Source organism: Olea europaea, chromosome 12, assembly GCF_002742605.1.
Source record: "Olea europaea var. sylvestris chromosome 12, O_europaea_v1, whole genome shotgun sequence".
Lineage (NCBI taxonomy): Eukaryota > Viridiplantae > Streptophyta > Magnoliopsida > Lamiales > Oleaceae > Olea > Olea europaea.
The window spans coordinates 14,862,597-14,886,209 of record NC_036248.1 but is presented as its reverse complement, the minus strand read 5'-3'; the positions used below and the strand labels follow the sequence as shown (position 1 = coordinate 14,886,209).

The window sequence follows — 23,613 nt, the reverse complement described above, 5'->3', positions numbered from 1 at the left end:
AGGTTGAACTCTAATCCTGAGGGTCCCTACAGCTCCATCTTTAGAGTTTTGTGAAGGAGGTAAATCGCGAGATGTGCCCCAACAAATCAGGGAACAAGAGTTTCATATACACTATGCCTACAAAGAGTCAAATTTCATATCTCAGGAATCGAACCCTCACACTATGACTGCCAGAAAGATTTGAGATAACCTCACTTCTGCCCTTTGCATCTATATGAATGAACATTACTTATCATTATACAAGGAAAACAAACTAAAATTTTAATTTATGATGCTATACAGTATTACGTATCATCTGGGACAAGCTACTTCTTTTAACTCTGTATTGCCTCTTTGTCATGTCATTTGTATGGGTTATAATAATTCCCTGTTTAATAACTATTATTAAAAAAAAGTTTTACTACAAGTACTCGGAGTTTGACACTCCGAATTACCTGCTACTTACATGGGGGTCGGGGGATCCATGTCAATAAATGTGTAGGACCCGACCCCCTCACTCACATCAGGTAACTTGGAGTATCAAACTCCGGGTACAAATAACAAAACTCTATTTAAAAATTAATTTTTTTATATACACATTCACACTATAAAATATTATGCAAGAAAATTTAAAACTTTTTCTGTATTTTTAATCATACATTCTCCTTAAAATTACTATTCAAAATATTGTTTTGACAAAATAATGACCATCAAACAAGAACTAAATTAGTAGTACGTTGTAAATTAAGCTCCAGTATGGTCTTTATATTTTATCAACTTTTTTTTGGTCACGTAAATTTTTTCTCACAATTATTATCAATTTTTTAATAACAAATTTCATCAAATTTTACCAAAATTAAAATTAATTAAAAATTTAAGCTTTAACAAAAATAAACAAGAGCTAAATGAGGTCGTCCCTAAAAGTTTCAAAGTCATTTGTAGTAAATGACTCCCATACTTATCCATAAATGACACTTAACCTTGTAACAACTATAGGAACACCGTTTTACAGTTTACCCCCTTATTTGTTTCATTTTAAAATAAAATTCTTTAATTATCATACTAATTTTCAATCATACATTCACACAATAAAATATTTTGTACCTAAATCCAAAATCTTTCCTTACATTTTAACTATATATTTTTCAAAAAATACTATTCAAAACATCATTTTTCCTCGATAATGACCACCAAATAAGAGCATAATAAGAAGTAAGAAAAAAGAGGATTCAAAACAATGTTAATTTAGCACTTGATTATCTCCCTTTAAAATAAAGTTTTAAAATTTTCATACTCATTTTTAATTATAAATTTATAAAATAAAATATTTTGCCTGTAAAATTAAATTTTTTCCTACTTTTTAACCACACATTCTAGAAAGACCATTGATGAAAATTGGCAGTTTGACATCGGCTTAAAGTTCACCCTTGGAGTTAAGGCTAAATATGGTCCGGTTCGATTTGGTTCTAATGAGAATTGAATCGGACCTGAGATTTTTGAGTATTTAAGTGGAATCGTCGAGTCCAAATTTAATTATGGAATCATTCTGTTCGGTTTCATTCGGTTCCAAAGTATCGTATTATAATTAATTTTTTTGGGAAAACAAACTAAAATTTTAATTTATGATGCTATACAGTATTACGTATCATCTGGGACAAGCTACTTCTTTTAACTCTGTATTGCCTCTTTGTCATGTCATTTGTATGGGTTATAATAATTCCCTGTTTAATAACTATTATTAAAAAAAAGTTTTACTACAAGTACTCGGAGTTTGACACTCCGAATTACCTGCTACTTACATGAGGGTCGGGGGATCCACGTCAATAAATGTGTAGGGCCCGACCCCCTCACTCATATCAGGTAACTTGGAGTGTCAAACTCCGGGTACAAATAACAAAACTCCATTTAAAAATTAATTTTTTTATATATACATTCACATTATAAAATATTATGCAAGAAAATTTAAAACTTTTTTCTGTATTTTTAATCATACATTCTCCTTAAAATTACTATTCAAAATATTGTTTTGACAAAATAATGACCATCAAACAAGAGCTAAATTAGGAGTACGTTATAAATTAAGCTCCAGTATGGTCTTTATATTTTATCAATTTTTTTTAGGTCACAATTGAGAAAAATAAAATAATTTGATTTATTTAAATTAATTAAAAAATTAGGGAGATTCGAATTTTATTCGATTCTTCGGTTCTTGATTTAAAATTGAGAATTGAATCAAATTTGTCGGTTCTCAATTCAAATATTTGTTCGAATATTTAACATAAAAAATACTGCTCGATTCAATTCAGTTCGAATCAAGTTTGATTCATTATTATCAATTTTTTAATAACAAATTTCATCAAATTTTACCAAAATTAAAATTAATTAAAAATTTAAGCTTTAACAAAAATAAACAAGAGCTAAATGAGGTCGTCCCTAAAAGTTTCAAAGTCATTTGTAGTAAATGACTCCCATACTAATCCATAAATGACACTTAACCTTGTAACAACTATAGGAACACCGTTTTACAGTTTACCCCCTTATTTGTTTCATTTTAAAACAAAATTCTTTAATTATCATACTAATTTTCAATCATACATTCACACAATAAAATATTTTATACCTAAATCCAAAATCTTTTCTTACATTTTAACTATATATTTTTCAAAAAATACTATTCAAAACATCATTTTTCCTCGATAATGACCACCAAATAGGAGCATAATAAGAAGTAAGAAAAAAGAGGATTCAAAACAATGTTAATTTAGCACTTGATTATCTCCCTTTAAAATAAAGTTTTTAAATTTTCATACTCATTTTTAATTATAAATTTATAAAATAAAATATTTTGCCCAATATATTCATCCCATTACATGTAACGCCAACATGGCTTTATAACGCATAACCTACTTCAGAATCTCTCAAGACCTCCGACCCTCCCACGACAAGTGATCTTATTACAACAAAACATCTCTGGGAACAGATAATTTACAAAATAAGGCGAAAATGAAGTAGTATAATATTAGATTTTTCATAAATGGAAATTGAGAATATAGATAATTCAAGAAATAAATTTGTGACATCATAGTCTTGCTGGAATCATAATCACCAAAGCATACCACACAAACTCACATACAGTAAGAGCAATTACAAATGGGAGAGCCATAATTAAATATCACCGTAGATCATCACAGACTTTTGTTTCATCAATAAATAGATAAATCTATTAAGAAATGTATATTATTGATTTGGTTCAAGATCTATGAACATGAAATTCCTAACTCATCCATTTTGAAAAGACGCTGGCATATATAAATATTAAAAAATTAAGAGGCATCGTCGAACTTCAATTCAATTTTTTCAAAATGATAGAAATGACATTACGGTAGAGTAACAGATTTGGATAAAATTTAGGTTAATTTGATTAAGTTGACTTTGAATTGAAAATTAGAAATAGAAAAATTATATTTTTGGATTTGAACTAAATTAACTATTTAGTAAATCTATTGAGAAAAATAAAATAATTTGATTTATTTAAATTAATTAAAAAATTAGGGAGATTCGAATTTTATTCGATTCTTCGGTTCTTAATTTAAAATTGAGAATTGAATCAAATTTGTCGGTTCTCAATTCAAATATTTGTTCGAATATTTAACATAAAAAATACTGCTCGATTCAATTCAGTTCGAATCGAGTTTGATTCGAAAATTTTGTTCAACTCTACTTGAAGTTGCAAAATTAATAGGTATAGTCAATTGTGAATTAGTCAAAATTAGGAAAAGTCAAAATACAGAGGCAGTTGCTCTATGTCACCTCTGGCTGTCAGAAATCAGAAGTCCATTTATGAATACCTTATTTTTCGGCTATTTAATTTGGCATCACTGCAACTTTTTCATGGCTGTAAGAAGTCAGGATAACTTGTATTCATTCAGTGCCAGTTTTGGCCCTTTTGGATCAGAAAATTGGAATGTGAAAAGACTGAGATATATCTATCACTAATCCCAATAAAATTTTAAAAATTACTATTTTCTTTCGCATCACATTTCAATTTTATTTTTATTAAATTTATTCATTTAAACACTATCAATCTATGCATCTTTTATATATTTATTTCACTCTAAATTTATTCGTATTATAATTTCAAAATTAAAAGAAAAAACACAATATATTCATCCCATTACATGTAACGTCAACATGACTTTATAGCGCATAAGCTACTTCAGAGTCTCTCAAGGCCTCCGACCCACCCACGACAAGTGATCTTATTACAACAAAGCATCTCTGGGAACAGATAATTTACAAAATAAGGCGAAAATGAAGTAGTATAATATTAGAATTTTCATAAATGGAAATTGAGAATATAGATAATTCAAGAAATAAATTTGTGACATCATAGTCTTGCTGGAATCATAATCACCAAAGCATACCACACAAACTCACATACAGTAAGAGCAATTACAAATGGGAGAGCCATAATTACATATCACCATAGATCATCACGGACTTTTGTTTCATCAATAAATAGATAAATCTATTAAGAAATGAATATTATTGATTTGGTTCAAGATCTATGAACAAGAAATTCCTCACTCATCCATTTCGGGAAGACGCTGGCATATATAAATATTAAAAAAATTTTACCATTTGATTACACAAAGTAAAATACTATACAGCCAAGTTGCAGACCAATCCAACTCACAGAAAGTATCTAGGCTGGAAACAGGAAACTCCCTATTGAACTTTGATATGCCTCCATATTTCATTTTTTTTAATATTATTTTGCAAGTTACTTTAGTTTTCAATTTTCGCTCTTTTTCCTTTACCTTTGGATTGGTTGAAAGAAGATAATATCAGGGCTTTGTATATTGAACAAACAACAAACTTGACTATGGATTTGGAAACTAATAGTCAGATGTGGTCATGAGGGTGCGCGAGTTGAGTAACCGCACGGGACCTCAAAATTGTAAGGGCACCAAATTTTATTATTATTTTTCTTTATAGTTGTATATTTATTTATAATTAAATATTTAAAATATATATTAATTTTAAAATATAAAATTTTTATTATGATGCATAAGATATTAAAATTAAGAATAATGTGACTAACTAAATATAATTTCCTTGAATATAATATTCTTAAATAGTATTCCTACTTTAAATAATGTGTAGGAAAAGTCGAAAAGAGATCAGGCCAGCCATATAACTGAGAAAAGAAAGAAAAATTGAACAACCGCGTTTTCCAATAATCTTTTTGAAAAAAAAAAAAGAATTAAAGAAACCAACTATCTTTTCCAATTACATCAAATATAATTGAAGCAGAGAAGACAAAAACGAACCATCTTTTTGGAGAAATCGTCTTTTTCTCTAATACTCCAAAAAATTCTCTCTTTTTCCTTAAGCGACGATTGACGATTCATAATTTTCATTAAATCCTTGCTGAAATTTTGAATTACCTTTTATCTTTTCTTTATTATCTTTTCATCAATCTCGTTCTATGATTTCGTTGATTTGACTTCGCTTTACAAGAACTTGTTAAAATCTGAATTCGCTTTGCCTGAACGTGGAAAGAAACATTTTGATGAAAATACTTCTGTAGACAATGCACAATCACCTGAAGAATCTTTTAAAACCAATTATTTCTTTTATATAATGGATCAAGCAATTCGATCACTTAAATGAAAGTTTGATCAATTCAATTCATATGAAAAAAATTGGATTTCTATTTTCTTCTGATAAGTTAAACTCATTGGATGATGCTAATTTGAAAGCATTTTGTGATTGTCTTGATATTGTTTTAAAACATGTAATTTTTTGCGATTTTTATGGCAAAGATTTATTTCAGGAGTTAAAAGTTTTGAGAAATCTTTTACCAAAAGAAATAAAGACAGCTTTTGATATATTGACTTATTTGAAAAGATTGAATTGCTTTTCGAATACATATATTGCTTATAGAATATTATTAACAATTCCTGTTACTGTTGCATCTGTTGAGAGAATCTTTTTTTTTTTTTAAATTAAAGTTATTAAAATCTTATTTGCGATCAACCACGTTACAAGAACGATTGAGTGGATTAGCTTTGATATCTATTGAGCAAGATTTTCTAGAAAATATTGATTACGAAAGTTTAATTAGTGAGTTTGCTTTTAAAAATGCGAGAAGAAATATATTTATATGATTTATTGCATTTCAAGCTTTTACACCTGACATATATATTTTTTCAAGGTTTGCTTATATGGAATTGCGTGAAGAGGTTAGTGGCTATGATGGTTCTTTGTTGATGACATATGAATCTTAATGAAGTTCGAGAGATGCTTTTGAGCTTTATTTATGTTTTTCTTGTTCATGTATGTAAAAATTAAAATTAATATCGTATTTTTGCAATGAAATAATATTATTGAAATATTTTCTTTTCATATATGTTTTAGTTACTTGAAGGGGGTACTATTTTAAAATCTTTCACAGGGCACCCAAAATTTCAGGGCCGGCTCTGCTAATAGTATTTGAGAGCTGAAAAAGTTATGGAATTAATAGCATGGCATGGGTAAGGAAAGGGCAATAATAAAAATTAGAGAAAAATCAAAGGATAAAAAAAAAAAAGAGTGTTCTTAAGGTTGGTTACAGTATCTAAAAACAGTATGTTAAAGAAATCTTGGCTCTATTGGTTATTTTGTAATTTGAAAGGACTAATGCACATTAAGGTCCAAGAAAAATGACGATGACGAGAAGAATATAAAAAGGCATTAACAGTGTCTCTTTCGTTGTTATTTTGACTTTAGTAGATGAGAATATTGTATGAATATTAAGGTTTTAGTTTAAACATAAATTTAAAAAGAATATAAAAAAAGTCCAAATGAATTTACTGAAAAAAATGAGCTAAATTAAAGTAAATGAGCAAGTTTTAAAATAAATAATTTATCTATTAGTTAAAGTTAAAAATAATTTAGTTAATTATTTTGATAGTAACTTAAGAGGGCCACTTTTAAAAAGTAAATATTCTTAGTTAAAATAAGAAAAAGCTGAAAAAGTCAGGGTGCGTTTCTATTTTGTGTTTTCAATTTTAAATTCATTTTCCATTTTCTATTTTGAAGTACTATTCTAAGATTGTAGAAAACGTGTTTGATTTGTCATTCTAAAAAAAAAGTTTCTCAAAATAAAAAACTAGAAAATACGTTTGACTTAAAAACTTTAAAAATAATTTTATAACATTTTTTCAATTAATTTGATTATTTAGTAAAACATATCAATTGTATGTTAATATGTAATCAAAAAATATAAATTTTAAAGTTGGTAAAAAAAAAAGAATCATTGTAAGATTGAGAAATAGTACCAGAAAGATGAATTCTCAACTAGAGCTTGGAGAGAGAGAGAGAGAGAGATGTATTTGTATTTGGGTAGATTTTGTGTGATTTTATTAATTATTTTAATTTGAGAAATTTTTAATTTCATTTTTCTTGTTTCGAGTATTGTGAGTATTTTCATTAAAGTAAAAAAAAAAAATCATTTTTAATTTTATGTTGTAAAATTTTCCTTATTTTCAAAAACACATTTTTGAAAATAACATACAAACACGTTTTAAGAGTTTTAAAGAACTGAAAATGACTTCAAAACGGTAAACCAAATGCACTCTAAGATATCCAAATACATTTGTTTATGCTGATGATTTTTTACCGTTCTATTGAGCTTCTCCTCGGTACCTTTGAGCTTTATGGTTCCCTCTCGTGCCAGAGTTAATTTTAGGGACTCGAATCATTAACTTCTCATGTCCAGTATTCAAGAGGTGGTGATTCTATGATTTATCTAGCCGTCCACCTTTTTATTGGTTACTTCCTTGGGCGGGTAGGACTAAATGCAAGTTGGAATTCCCTCACTTTTCATGGCAAGTAGGTCGTATCTTATTAACTTGGTGGTCCTTAGTTCATTTTTGCGCTCTTTTCAAGTAACGTTGGCCTCCCTCTATCTTAAAACACTTTGAATACCACTGCGTGGGATTTTTTTTTTTGGACAGGTTCAATTGACAAACACAAGTAAACATAGGCATTTTCGCGTCTTTATCTGGCCAGGTCTAAAATCTCATTATTCTTCTTTGATGCTCGAGTCTAGGTGGTTGATATGTCGTCATTCTAAGCCCCTGTTTGGGCCATATTCTTGACAAAATGAGAATGAGAAATTGTGCCGTTGTGGGGCCCTACACAACACACATGAAATCAACAATTGTGGGTTGGATTTGACAAGCAACAGTAGAAATTCTTCTATTTTTGGAGAAAAAATGCATTTCAAGCAGCCCTTAAATTTCATTTCCGTTCATCGAATTGGTGGATGACCATACTTTACTTTGACCCTTCATTTTCTATTTAGTTGCTTCTTTGTTTTTTGTGTTTGTGTGAAGAGTGGAGAAATTTTGTGATTTACGTGGCTTTAACAACAAAATGGCTAGAAGAACGAGTTCTGCTACTTTTTCAAAAGGTTGATGATGTTTGATGTTAATAAAAGGTTGATGATGGACTAATAACGAATCATAAAAATTGGGCCAGAAAAGTGCAAATTTCCCTCATAAATGAAACTTTATTTTCTATGTATCTATGTATTGGGCATAATACAAGTCAAATTTTAATTCAAATAATAAGTTCAAAAATAATTGTTTTAATTGTCAATATATTAGGGGGGTTTTGTTTAAGAAACATAATCAACCATAATTTTTGGTAAAATAGCCTATATCAATACTTTTTGTTCAAGTAGTCCATAGTCTATTTGATTATATATTAAAAGTTTTAAATACCCTTAAATTGAAATGACTAAAATGTCCAATTTGGAAATGAATATTACACAAATCCCCAAATATAAATCCCTAAATCTCCTTCATTTCTCTTGTTTCCAAGTCCATTTTCACCATATTAAACTCATCTTCAAATTCAGTTTTATTCTTCTTCATATGCATTATTCTTGCTTACAATGAATGATTGCATGTTGAAGTTCACTTTCTTGAACCAAGAACAAATGAAATAGTGCAAATTTTGGAGGTGGGTTAGCAAGAATCGATTTCACACAGTTGAAGGTGAGCTTTATAAATTGAAAATTATCGATTTGTTGTTATTTTCTAGTTGTATACTATGAGAAAAATCAATTGGGTAATTAAAATTTGCTGTAAAATATTGAAATGGAATGGTGCCGTTTCTCAGTAGTTGGGTGTCCTTTTTTCCCAGCTGGCTGCCGTTTTAATAAGACAATGGAGGTATTAATATACTTGTTGGCAAACTAGTTATTTCCCCATTCTTTTATAGCATTTTATTATTATAAATAAATTTAAACGGCACATACACATTTTAAACTACGGAATGCCGTTTTGTTCTGCTTAAATCAGTTATGTAACAATATAAGTAACCTTTTGTTTGTTATTGAAGCCGTGATTTATAGTATTCAGTTTTGACAATTAATGGAGTAATATATTATAATTTTTTTCGTTGAATTGCAGATATGGACTCTGGTGCAATGATCGTTATTTGTTATTTTGTTAAATTTGAAAATAGTGATGAAGGTGGATGGAGTTGGAAATGGATAGGGAATGATGAAGACACCGTAGCAAATATTTTTGTATAAAAAACAATCTCATATGCAGAGTTGTATAACGAAATTCGAAAAGCAGTTAAGGTTGATCCCAATGTGTATGACATCGAGATGAAATTTCTCGTTTCCGGCATGTCAAAATTATCAGTTCCGCCAATAAAGATTACTTGCGATATAGATGTTAGTTGGTTTCTTTCTTTGCAAAACAAAGTTCTAATTTGTGTGACCCTTGTAGGAAAGGGTTATGTTGATAATCAAGTATGAAATTTTGCTTTTGGATTGAAATACAAGATTCTTGTTGTGGTAAGTGAAAATACAAGCTGTACTCCCGCAAATGAATTTGAATGATGCATTTTGGGATTTAACAAAATGCTCACAAGTTGGACAACGGAGAAGAAACAACAAAAGGATCAAAGGCACTTTAACAAATCTATCTTCATCTCTCTAACAATTTACTTCAAGATGTTTTGATGGAGAAAACGATAGCTGCGTTTTGGTTAAAGTTTGAGCAATTGTGCTTGAGTACAAGTTTGACAAGCAAATTGCTGAAGCAGAGGTTGTATTCTCATCGCACGGTAGAAGGCGGATCTTTGAAAGATAATTTAGCTGTATTCAAAGAGATCATCGCTGATTTGGAGACTTTTTAGATAAAGTATGATGAACAATATTTGGCCTTAATCCTTTTGTGTTCACTGCCCGCTTCGTTTTCTTTGTTTGGAGACACGATCTTGTGTAGTCGTGGTACTCTCACTATTGAAGTGCTATGATACCTTGTTTTTAAAAGAGAAGATGAAGTATTTGGTTGATCTAAGGCCGAATATGGAGAAGACCTTGTTATTCATGGTGATCAGAGAAGGGTAAGTCGGGGTCAAATATCAGTAATCAGATTTGTTATTATTGCAAGAAGAAATGACACATTGAGTGGGACAAATTCATAACAGAGGTAAATTGACTACAAATCATGTAAAGCAATCAAATATTTCAGATAAGACCAACATATCGAGAGCTATTTTAGTGATGGAGATGCTTTGATGATTTTTGACATGGAATACAAACCTAACGAGGGGTTGGCTATGGATACAGCTTGCACGTTCCATATGTCCCCTAATCGAGATTTTTTTGAAACATAAGAAACAGTGATGCAAGGTGTCGTTGTCATGGATAACAATGAACTTTGTCGCATAGTTGGTATTGATAGAGTTAGATTGAAGCAGGTGGATGAAATATATAGAACACTTGCACGTTCGACTTAATCTAGACTTAAGAATGATCTCATTTCGTTAAGTACTTTTTGATTCAAAATGATATACCTTCTTTGGAGGAGGTGGAGTCTTGAGGGTTCGAAAGGGTGTTAATGTTTTATTGGAGGGGCAGAAGAGGTCCCAATTATACATCTTGCAAGGTCGGACAAAATTTGTAAAGAAAAGTCAGCATAGATTTATTACTGTGGTGGAGATACTACACCTTTGATATTTTGTTTAAGATCCATATTGAAGAATACTACTCAGATAAGTTTAGAAGATATGGATAATTCCATTTTGCCACCATGACTTGCGATCGTATTCAATTGCTAGGGATAAACTTATTTGAGATATGTACGTGAATGCTGATTTAGTTGTACACGTTTTTAACGTTTTTGAAGGCGTTTAGACAAGGTAAGGGACCTTCTACGAAAGCATTGAGAGTTGATTTTGCTACAGTGTTTTGACACCGTTTGATAATTTTCAATGTTTTAAAAACTAGACATGGAACCAGTCAAATATCCTGTTCAGTCAAGGCTTAAAACTCGTTTAACTAAAACCCAGGAAAAAATCATTCTATTTATCTAGTTTAATGACTAACCGGTGACCCAAAACCAATTTATCAAGTTTTACCGATTTTTTATTGTATAAGCATAAACTATAAACTCCAACTTTTAGCCCAGCAATTGATAGGCCCGAAAAGTCAAACATGTATTTGTTGGCCCATCTATTTCCAGGACACCATTCTAGTGCTTTATTAAAAGGATTCCGATTTGGGATCAATTCCTTTGGCCGTGGAACACTGAACACTTGTGTACACATATATAGTGGATTTCAATATGGGATCTATCGTGTTATTGTTCATATACATTTTGGGGGTGTTTGGGAGTAATTTTTCACCCAAAAAATTGGTTTTTTGACCGTTATTTCATTATTCGAGCTATAATTTTTTACTTCTTCTCTCACAGGTGGCCCCACTTTTCTCCTAATAGTAAAAAAATCAATTCTCAAAATCTCTACCAAAAAGGACCTTTATAGTTAATTAATCATTTTTTTAACCTTGCCTTAATTATTAAAAAATTTAAAATTCTTCTAACATTAATTAGCAGTATTTACTATTATCTAATCTTATTTTAGTATTTAAAATTTTGTATTTATCTTTACTTTTAAATTGAGGTGATAGTTGATGTGAAACTTTAAATTTCAGCTATTTAAGTTTTCATGTTATTTAGTTATTGACATTATTGTTTACTTTACGTTATTGATTTATAAGTTATCTTAAATTATATAATTGCATTGAGTAGCACTTAGACTTAGTTGATTGTAATTAATTGGTTTTGTGATTTGATATAAATATTTACTTTTCATTCTTTTCTTTCTTTATATATATATATATATATATATAGAGCTGGGCGCCGCGAGAAGAAAACAGAAACTATGGCGCCAAGGCGCCACTTGGGCCGTTTTTAATTGTTTTCAAAATTTTAGGGACCAATGTTGCAATTTCCTCTAGATTTTAGTTTAAAACATTCAACCAAGACCAGAACTCTTCTTCTTCAATTTTTTTGGGCAGCCAGCTGGGTCTCTCATTTCTTTTTCTTTTTCCTTTTCCTTCATCGAAAGTCACCAGTTCGACCCCAATTCGACCTTCTAATCCTTGACCCTTCATCTTTTCCGGCTCGATGATCGGTCCGATTTTTAAAATATTGATAATTTCTAATTCTTTGTGAATTTTGGGAAATCCTGTATTTGGGTTCATGTATTCGTGTTGGATATAGTGGAAGATGAGGAGTATTTTTTTTATTGGAGAAAGTTCGGTATTTATTGAAAAGTTCGGATTTTATCATTGCAGCAGATCAATTTTTTCAAGTGGAAAAATTTTGAAATTTCGTTTATTGCTTTGGAATTTGTGTCAAGGTGGAGATGTTTACACTCCCCCCGCCCCCCAACCCAACCAAGCGTAGCAACTCGAAGGTCGCAACAATAAGGTTGTCACCTCCTACTTCAAACACGTTAGCCATTGGACGCTGGCATATATAAATATTAAAAAAATTATACCATTTGATTACACAAAGTAAAATACTATACAGCCAAGTACTATACAGCCAAGTTGCAGACCAATCCAACTCACAGAAAGTATCTAGGCTGGAAACTCCCTAATGAACTTTGATATGCCTCCATATTTCATTTTTCTAATATTATTTTGCAAGTTACTTTAGTTTTCAATTTTCGCTCTTTTTCCTTTACCTTTGGATTGGTCGAAAGAAGATAATATCAGGGTTTTGTGTATTGAACAAACAACAAACTTGACTATGGATTTGGAAACTAATAGTCAGATGCAATCTTGAGGGTGCGCGAGTTGAGCTACCGCACAGGATTTCAAAATTGTAGGGGCACCAAATTTTATTATTATTATTTTTTTTATAGTTGTATATTATTGATAATTAAATATTTAAAATATATATTAATTTTAAAATATAAATTTTTATTATTATGCATAAGATATTAAAATTAAGAATAATGTGATTAACTAAATATAATTTTCTTGAATATAATATTCTTAAATAGTATTCATACCTTAAATAATGTGAGGGAAAAGTCAAAAAGAGATCAGGCCGGCCAGAGAACTGAGAGAAGAAAGAAAAATTGAACAACTGCGTTTTCCAATCATCTTTTTGAAGAAAAGAATTAAAAAAACCAACTGTCTTTCCAATTGCATCAAAGATAATTGAAGCAAAGAAGAGAAAAAACCAACCCTTTTTTTTGGAGAAATCGTCTTTTTCTCTAATGCTCCAAAAAATTCTCTATTTTTCCTTCAGCGACGATTGACGATTTATAATTTTCATTAAACACTTGCTGAAAATTTGAATTACCTGTTATCTTTTCTTTATTATCTTTTCGTCAATATCGTTCCATGATTTCACTGATTTGAATTCGCTTTGCAAGAACTTGTTAAAATCTAAATTCGTCTTGCCAGAACGTGGGAAGAAACATTTTGATGAAAATGCTACTGTAGACAATGCACAATCACCTGAAAATTCTTTCAAAACCAATTATTTCTTTTATATAGTGGATCAAGCAATTGGAAAACTTGAACGAAGGTTTGATCAATTCAATTCATATGAAAAAACAAATTTGAATTTCTATTTTCTTCTGATAAGTTAAACTCATTGGATGATGCTAATTTGAAAGCATGTTGTGATTATCTTGATATTGTTTTAAAACATGTAAATTTTTGTGATTTTTATGGCGAAGATTTATTTCAAGAGTTAAAAGTTTTGCGAAATCTTTTACCAAAAGAAATAAATATAGTTTTTGATATATTGACTTATTTGAAAAGGTTGAATTGCTTTCCAAATGCATGTATTACTTATAAAATATTATTGACAATTCCTGTTACTGTTGCATCTGTTGAGAGAATTTTTTTTTTCAAAATTGAAGTTATTAAAATCTTATTTGCGATCAACCTTGTTACAAGAACGATTGAATGTATTAGCGTTGATATCTATTGAGCAAGACTTTTTAGAAAATATTGATTACGAAAATTTAATTAGTGAGTTTGCTTCTAAAAATGCGAGAAGAAATATTTTTACATGATTTATTGCATTTCAAACTTTACACTTGACACATATATTTTTTCAAGGTTTGCTTATATAGAATTGCATGAAGAGGTTAGTGGTTTGGATGGTTCTTTGTTGATGACATATGAATTTTAATGAAGTTCGAGAGATGTTTTTGAGTTTTATTTATGTTTTTCTTGTTTATGTATGTAAAAAAAAAATTAAAATAAAATATCATATTTTTGCAATGAAATAATATTATTGAAATATTTTCTTTTCATATATGTTTTAGTTACTTGAAGGGGGTACTATTTTAAAATCTTTCACAGGGCACCCAAAATTTCAGGGCCGGCTCTGCTAATAGTATTTGAGAGCTGAAAAAGTTATGGAATTAATAGCATGGCATGGGTAAGGAAAGGGCAATAATAAAAATTAGAGAAAAATCAAAGGATAAGACAAAAAAAGAGTGTTCTTAAGGTTGGTTACAGTATCTAAAAACAGTATGTTAAAAGAAATCTTGGCTTTATTGGTTATTTTGTAATTTGAAAGGACTAATGCACATTAAGGTCCAAGAAAAATGACGATGACAAGAAGAATATAAAAAGGCATTACTCGTGTCTCTTTCGTTGTTATTTTGACTTTTGTAGATAAGGATATTTTATGAATATTAGGGTTTTAGTTCAAACATAAATTTAAAAAGAATATAAAAAAAGTCCAAAAGAATTTACTAAAAAAATGAGCTAAATTAAAGTAAATGAGCAAGTTTTAAAATAAATAACTTATCTATTAGTTAAAGTTAAAAATAATTTAGTTAATTATTTTGATAGTAACTTAAGAGGGTCACTTTTAAAAAGTAAACATTCATTTTCCATTTTCTATTTTAAAGCATTATTCTAAGATTGTAAAAAACGTGTTTAATTTTTCATTCTGAAAAAAAGTTTTTCAAAATAAAAAACTAGAAAATATGTTTGACTTAAAAATTTTAAAAATAATTTTATAACATTTTTTCAATTAATTTGATTATTTAGTAAAACATATCAATTGTATGTTAATATATGATCAAAAAATATAAATTTTAAAGCTGGTAAAAAAAAATCATTGTAAGATTGAGAAATAGCACCAGAAAGATGAATTCTCAATTAGAGCTTGGAACGAGCGAAAGAGAGAGAGAGATGTATTTGTATTTGGGTAGGTTTTGTGTGATTTTATTAATTATTTTAATTTGAGAAATTTTTAATTTCATTTTTCTTGTTTCGAGCATTGTGAGTATTTTCATTAAAGTAAAAAAAAAAAATCATTTTGAAATTTATGTTGTAAAATTTTCCTTATTTTCAAAAACACATTTTTGAAAATAACATACCAAACACATTTTAAGAGTTTTAGAGAACTGAAAATGACTTCAAAACGGTAAACCAAATGCACTCTAAGATATCCAAATACATTTTGTTTATGCTGATGATTTTTTACTGTCCTATTGAGCTTCTCCTCGGTACCTTTGAGCTTTATGGTTCCCTCTCGTGCCAGAGTTAATTTTAGGGACTCGAATCATTAACTTCTCATGTCCAGTATTCAAGAGGTGGTGATTCTATGATTTATCTAGCCGTCCACCTTTTTATTGGTTACTTCCTTGGGCGGGTAGGACTAAATGCAAGTTGGAATTCCCTCACTTTATTCATGGCAAGTTGGTCGTGTCTTATTAACTTGGTGATCCTTGGTTCATTTTTGCATTCTTCTCAAGTACCGTTGGCCTCCCTCTATCTTAAAAAACTTTGAATACCACAGCATGGGATTTTTTTTGGGTGGGTTCAATTGACAAACACAAGTAAACATAGGCATTTTTGCGTCTTTATCTGGCCAGGTATAAAATCTCATTATTCTTCTTTGATGCTCGAGTCTAGGTGGTTGATACGTCGTAATTCTAAGCCCCTATTTGGGTCATATTCTTGACAAAATGAGAATGTGAAATTGTGCCGTTGTGGGCCCTACACAACACACATGAAATCAACAATTGTGGGTTGGATTTGACAAGCAACGGTAGGAATTCTTCTATTTCTAGAAAAAAAATGCTTCTCAAACACCCCTTAAATTTCATTTCCGTTCATCGAATTGGTGGATGATCATACTTTACTTTGACCCTTCATTTTCTATTTAGTTGCTTCTTTGTTTTTGTGTTTGTGTGAAGAGTGGAGAAATTTTGTGATTTACGTGGCTTTAACAACAAAATGGCTAGAAGAACGAGTTTTGCTACTTTTTCAAAAGGTTGATGGTGTTTGATGTTAATAAAAGGTTGATCATGGACTAATAACGAATCATAAAAATTGGACCAGAAAAGTGCAAATTTCCCTCATAACTGTAACTTTATTTTCTATGTATCTATGTATTGGGCATAATACAAGTCAAATTTTAATTCAAATAATAAGTTCAAAAATAATTCTTTTAATTGTCAATATATTAGGGGGGTTTTTGTTTAAGAAACCCAGTCAACCATAATCTTTGGTAAAATAGCCTATATCAATACTTTTTGTTCAAGTAATCCATAGTCTATTTGATTATATATTAAAAGTCTTAAATACCCTTAAACTGAAATGACTAAAATGTCCAATTTGGAAATGAATATTACCCAAATCCCCAAATATAAATCGCTAAATCCCCTTCATTTCTCTTGTTTCCAAGTCCATTTTCACCATATTAAACTCATCTTTAAATTCAGCTTTATTCTTCTTCATATGTATTATTCTTGCTCACAATGAATGATTGCATGTTGAAGTTCCATTTTTTGAACCAAGAACAAATGACAAAGTGCAAATTTTATAGGTGGGTTAGCAAGAATCGATTTCACACAGTTGAAGGTGAGCTTTATAAATTGAAAATTATCGATTTGTTGTTATTTTTTAGTTGTATACTATGAGAAAAATCAATTGGGTAATTAAAATTTGCTGTAAAATATTGAAACGGAATGGTGTCGTTTCTCAGTAGTTGGGTGCCCTTTTTCCCAGCTGGCTGCCATTTTAATAAGACAATGAAGGTATTGATATACTTGTTGGTAAATTAGTTGTTTCTCCATTTTTTTATAGCATTTTATTATCATAAATAAATTTAAACGGCATATACCCATTTTAAACTACGGAATGCCGTTTTGTTTTGTTTAAATCAGTTATGTAACAATATGAGTAGCATTTTGTTTGTTATTGAAGCTGTGATTTATAGTATTCAGTTTTGACAATTAATGTAGTAATATATTATATTTTTTTTGTTGAATTGCAGATATAGACTCTTATGCAATGATTGTTATTTGTTATTTTCTTAAATTTGAAAAGAGTGATGAAGGTGGATGGAGTTGGAAATGGATAGGGAATGATGAAGACACCGCAACAAATATTTTTGTATCAAAAACAATCTCATATGCAAAGTTGTATAACGAAATCCGAAAAGCAGTTAAGGTTGATCCCAACGTGTATGACATCGAGATGAAATTTCTCGTTCTCGACATGTCAAAATTATCAGTTCTGCCAATGAAGATTACTTGCGATATGGATGTTAGTTGGTTTCTTTCTTTGCATGACAAAGTTCCAATTTGTGTGACCCTTGTAGAAAAGTGTTATGTCGATCAACAAGACATGGATGTTGATATTGTAAATGTTCAGGAGAATCATGAATACAATTCAAATGTTGTTGCAACTAACAATGCGGTGGATATGGATGAATTGTATATGCAAAATGATCAGTCCGATGACAATTATATGCGACCTTGTCTCCATGTAATCAAAATTGTGAAAACGATTGTGTGAACTTTACAAGTGATGATTATTGGGATGGGTTAGAAGTAGTACATGGCAACTACATAGATGATTCTCATGTGATAAATGAAGACAATGTTACTCATAATACACCTTTTACATTGGTAGATGAGATCATTGGCATTTCCCAAGTTGTTGCCTGTCCGAATCCTTGTGGAACATTAGTTAAGATTCCTGACGTCGATGATGTGCACGTTAACCAAATTTTTCGCAACAAGAAGGATCTTTAGGCATCACTACAAATGCTTGCTGTAAGAAACTCTTTCGAATTTAAGGTCATTAAATCAAATAAGAGTACATATGTAGTAGTTTGGGTTGAGAAAATTTGCAAATGGCGTTTGCGGACAACACGATTGAAGGAAAGTGACGAATTTGAAATTCAAAAGTATTCACGTTATCATAATTGTTCATTGGATGTTTGCCACAAAGATCATAGACAAGCTAGTTGTTGGATGATAGGAAAACACATCATGTCAAAGTTTGAGGATCCCAATATTATATACAGACCTTCGAACATTCAAAATGATATTCGTCGGGAGTTTGGCATAGATATAAATTATTATAAGGCATGGATGACTAGAGAATGTGCTATAGAGCTATTAGGATGTTCACCTGATCTTAGTTATGATAGATTGGCCAAGTATTGCAATATTCTGAAGAAGAATAATCCCGGTACAGTGACATTCATTGAGGTTGATAATGAGAACCGATTCAAATACTTTTTTATGGCTTTAGGACCAAGCATAAGTCGTTTTCACTCATCAATGAGACATGTCATTTCTGTGGACGGAACATTTATGAAATCAAAATTTCAAGGTAGGTTGTTGCCACGTGTCAAGATGCAAATCTTCAGATATATCCTCTTGCATTTGGCATTGTTGATTCTGAAAATGATGCATCATGAACTTGGTTCTTCGATAAGTTGTTTCAGGTAACAGGTTTGTTGGAAAGGCTTGTTTTCATTTCTGATCGCAAGGATAGCATTGGTAACGCTATAAAAATTGTTTATCCTTATGCACATCATGGATGTTGCATGTAGCATCTACAACTAAACATAAAGTCAAATTATCATAAGGCCGATATTCTACCATTGTTTATGGCAACTGCAAAGGAGTATAGTTTGATTAATTTTGAAAAATCAATGACAAATCTATATCGTAAAAGTCGGCAGTTGGACAATACCTAGAAAAGAAAGTTGGGTATGAATTTTGGTCCCCGAGCACATTTCAAAGGAATCCGTTACAATATTATGATAACTAACAATGCAGAATCTTTGAACTCATTATTCAAGAATGCTCGGGAATTTCCGGTACTTGCTATGGTTGAGCAAATAAGAAAAACTTTACAAAATTAATTTTATGAGAGACACATTGAGGCAGAAAAATGTGCAACTACTCTAACCCTGCCCATTGAGGATAAAATGCGTAAAAAGTATAATGATGCAAAGGGACTGATAGTGGTACCAGTAAATGAGTATGAGTTGCACGTCGGTGTTGAGAATGAAATGCATATCGTGAACTTGGAGGCAAGAACCTGTAGTTTTAGGGAATTTGATTTGGAAAAGCTTCCTTGCAAACATGCACTTCAGCAGTGAAATTTAAGGGAATATCTTGTTACAGTTTTGCTCACCTTATTATACCAGTGCTAGTTGGAAACAAGTATATGCTGAATGTATATATCCAGTGGCAAATGAGGTTGACTGGGAAATCTCCAATCAGCCAAAGATGTTACCACCCCTTTCGAATCGACGACAAAGTGGACGTCCAAAAAATCGTCGAATTCCATCAAGAGGAGAGGGAAAAAAGACTCGTAAATGTAGTAGGAGTGGCCAGAGGGCCATAATCGTCTGACTTGCAAAACTGCTCTACACTAGCTGACAAATGCATAAAACATTTTTTGTTTAACTTAATCTTGAAATTATAATAGATTATGATGATTTTTGATATATTGTGATAGTTGTCTGACAAAGTATGATAGCTACTTCAGACAGATTTTTGGTAAATATGACAGCATCACAGTTTGTTCAGACCAAAACGGCATCAGGTCATTTTAAATGTATGGGTACCATGTCTACTCATTTCGTGTTCATTTTTGTTCATTCGCATTTGTTACGGACAAATGAATGTTAATCATTTATTTAATCTTTACATTGTGATATATTTTGATCAATTATAATAGATTTGTAAGTCAGATTCTGATAAAAATAACAGCAGCACTGTTTGTTTTTGCCAAAAATCGAGAAAAAAAAAATAAAAAATCGATTTTTCTTCCAAGCTTCACAACTTTCATTTGACTCAATTACACTAAGAGCACTCAAATCAACAACACTTCCAGGCAGAATCATCTAGAGCTGTACACAGCACATTATAAAGCATGATAAATGCAGTACATCAAGATTTTGCTCGGCACTCATTATATTCTAAAAAACTATATACCATGGTTTTCCTATGCAATTATGGGACAATAACTCTAAATATCGTTAGAAATTTCATACCTACAGATATTGGTTCCAGTTGGTGAATAACTCTTATACAGTGACAACTCCGACTCGCGACAATGGCGATAACGATTTGCTATAGTGTATGAACTCCGTAATCCGTGAAGGAAGAAGACAAGAAGAGATGGGGCTGAATATATTGATTTCGCGTTGGGGATTCGAAGGGGAAGAATCAGTTGTGTCTCCCTTGTTCGAGAGAGAAGAACTGGATGCCAATCTAGGGTTTGCGATTTTGGAATGGAAGAGGAAATTCTGTAGTGTTGAATAAGGATAATTTAGGTAGTTTATTAAATTTAATTTACTATAATTATTTTAAAATTTTTACTCTGGTCAAAGGCTAAAATAGCAAAATGTATTATGAAAGGGACTATTTGGCCAATTTCCACATTTACATTTTTTAGATCAAAATCGACTGTAGCCTAACAAAGAACTGGAGAAATGACACGTAGTCATAACTTTCTAAAGAAATATAAGAAATAATAAATAAGTAGATGACATTATCCTAAACAGTGGGATACGGTGTCAGATGGCAGCTTCCTAGTGGTTGGAGAGATAACATGCTTTTCTTAGATCGATCATTGTCCAGTAAAAAGATATCCTAAACATATTTGAAGTATTGCATTCTTCATTAATAAACTCAAAATTCGTTCCTTTTTCGCAGCATAGAATTGAGAGAGAGGGGATAATATGGCAACAAGCAGCTTGGCAACTCCTGGATTTGTGGTGGCACCAAATTTCACAGCCAATTCAGTAAGTGCACCCAAAAGTGGTATACTATTCTTTTCTTCCAAGAACAACAGCAATTCAAGGCTGGTTGTGAAGGCTGCAGAAGAGGCGAAAGCACCGGCGGCCACCACTGCAACGCCTGCGGCCGAAGGTGAAGCCCCGCCTGCAAAAGCGGCCAAGCCACCTCCGATTGGCCCCAAGAGGGGCACCAAGGTGAGTGACAACTTCCTTTGTATTTACGTACATGTTCTTTTTTCTTTTTTTGAATAGATTAAAAAACGAAATACGTAACGAATTCGTTAGTTATACTATCTCATTAGTTCGATTCAATGTGCCGATCAAGATCGATCCCCTATTTGATTTTGATTAAAGGAAAAAAAGGTAGATTTTAATGAAAGTTGACGAAATGTGTATTTGAAATATCGTCTATGCCAGGAAATGTTTGGTTGAAAATAAGTTTTAATTAAAAAAAAAAGGATTTTGAAAAAAGGGGACCAAACAAGAAAGTGAATTGCATAGTTTACTACAGAGGATGGAGTATTGAGTTGATATTGTTGGCATCCGCATCTCAGGTGAGAATTCTGAGGAAGGAGTCCTACTGGTACAAGGGAGTTGGCTCAGTTGTTGCAGTTGACCAGGTGAATATATGTTTTTGTAATTTTTATACACACATTGGCATTCAAGTAACAAACAGAACCATTGACATGACCAATGGTGAATTGTGTGACAAAATACGCCATTGATGTTATTTTTCCGAACTTCGATATTCAGAAATGTTTGATGATATATATATGCAGGACCCCAAGACTCGGTACCCAGTCGTCGTGCGGTTCAACAAAGTGAATTATGCAAATGTATCTACAAACAACTATGCATTGGATGAAATCCAGGAAGTCGAATGAGGGCAATCCCATCCCATGTCATAAAATGTAGAATTCCTCTCCTGTTTAATATTTAATACAACACCTTGCTTGCTTGTGTATGAATATGGGTATATATCATGCTTCAATCCTTTAATTCTCACTAATATTTAATTTATAAAAGGTAACACTTTCTCAGCATGTAAAAAGACATTGATAAGCAAATCCCATATCATATCTACATGTTCCAAAATAGGAACCAACTTGGCTTTAGTTGCACTCTCCACCAGTGACTGAATCCAAGGAACGTGCTTGGCTTTTTATAAAACTATGAAAAAACGGGGGGCAGGCAAATGCTAGAAGTCTTCAATTTCACCATGCTTCTCATGAATTTGAGACAATTGAGATTCCTCGAAGAAATATGATTAAGCAGTCTTCAATACTTGCGGAATGCATTCATCGTTGTAATAAAAGTAAAACCATATCCAGATACCATTTACCTTGGAAAATTTAGTAAATACTTACAAATCTACTAGTCTTGTCACAAAAATCATCGGAGTGAGAGCCGGGGATCCCTTCAAGGATATTGAACTTGGCCTAACTCTGTGTCTTCTTGGCAACGGCATCAGATGGCAAAGGTTCGAGTTCTCCATTCTGGTGTAGTTTAACAGTATGTATTATATAATTATTTAAGCAGTGAAAACTTATAACTAATAAATTGAAACAGTACTTGTGCACAATGTGCGAAAACAGATCATTGACTGTCTTGTGCAAATCCAAAAGGCAAACGGGAACAAAAATTAAAGAATAACTCACAGAATCAAACAAACTGAAAATGGAAGTAACAATTCGTGCTAACAGTATCCGTTGAACTAGTTTAAGTGACATCAGATGATCAGAGGGCATTTGTGGAAGTATCAGAAAACCATTATTACTTTTTATCAGCCAGTGAGAACTTTATTTTGATAAAATAAATATTATCTGCCTGTTTAAGGCTATTATAATTTACATTAAGGTGTAATTCCATGAATATTCAGCACCACTTTAAAGTTCTTTCTTCATTTAAGAGACGGGCAAAAATGTTCTGTCACAACTACCAATGCGGCTTCCCCCTGACCATGAGGAAAACAAAAATAATGGTAAAATATTAACCGAAAGAATAACAACTCAAAAATAAAACTATGCATATTTAAAATTAGTCTTATAATCGAGCTGACAATATGAGAAATTTTAATCTGCAACATTAAACCATTAGTTTTCCCAACCAACTGCCGAAGTAGCAATTTGATCTCCCAGAGCAAGTTGATGCTTAACCAGTCATTATAGTTGCACATAGCGCTAAATCTCCGTTAAAGTGCCACTTGACTCTCTCATGAAATATGCATCACTTCAAA

The 23,613-nt window shown here is 31.2% G+C and overlaps 1 protein-coding gene across 1 annotated transcript; it reads left to right on the top strand.

The window, feature by feature from the left end:
- The first annotated feature begins 21,143 nt into the window (after positions 1–21,143).
- LOC111405815 (photosystem I reaction center subunit IV B, chloroplastic-like) lies at positions 21,144–22,382 on the top strand. The gene is made up of 3 exons (XM_023034871.1): positions 21,144–21,572; positions 21,932–21,997; positions 22,157–22,382. Exons 1-3 carry the CDS (start codon positions 21,321–21,323, stop codon positions 22,259–22,261), a joined length of 423 nt encoding a protein of 140 aa, XP_022890639.1. The 5' UTR covers positions 21,144–21,320; the 3' UTR covers positions 22,262–22,382.
- The last annotated feature ends 1,231 nt before the right edge of the window (positions 22,383–23,613 follow it).

Bases quoted from the DNA above. Each gene is read 5' to 3' on its own strand.
- LOC111405815 (XM_023034871.1), top strand. From the start codon at position 21,321: ATGGCAACAAGCAGCTTGGCAACTCCTGGATTTGTGGTGGCACCAAAT. The intron at 21,573-21,931 runs GTGAGTGACAAC...TCCGCATCTCAG, and splicing joins GCCCCAAGAGGGGCACCAAG to GTGAGAATTCTGAGGAAGGA. The intron at 21,998-22,156 runs GTGAATATATGT...ATATATATGCAG, and splicing joins CAGTTGTTGCAGTTGACCAG to GACCCCAAGACTCGGTACCC.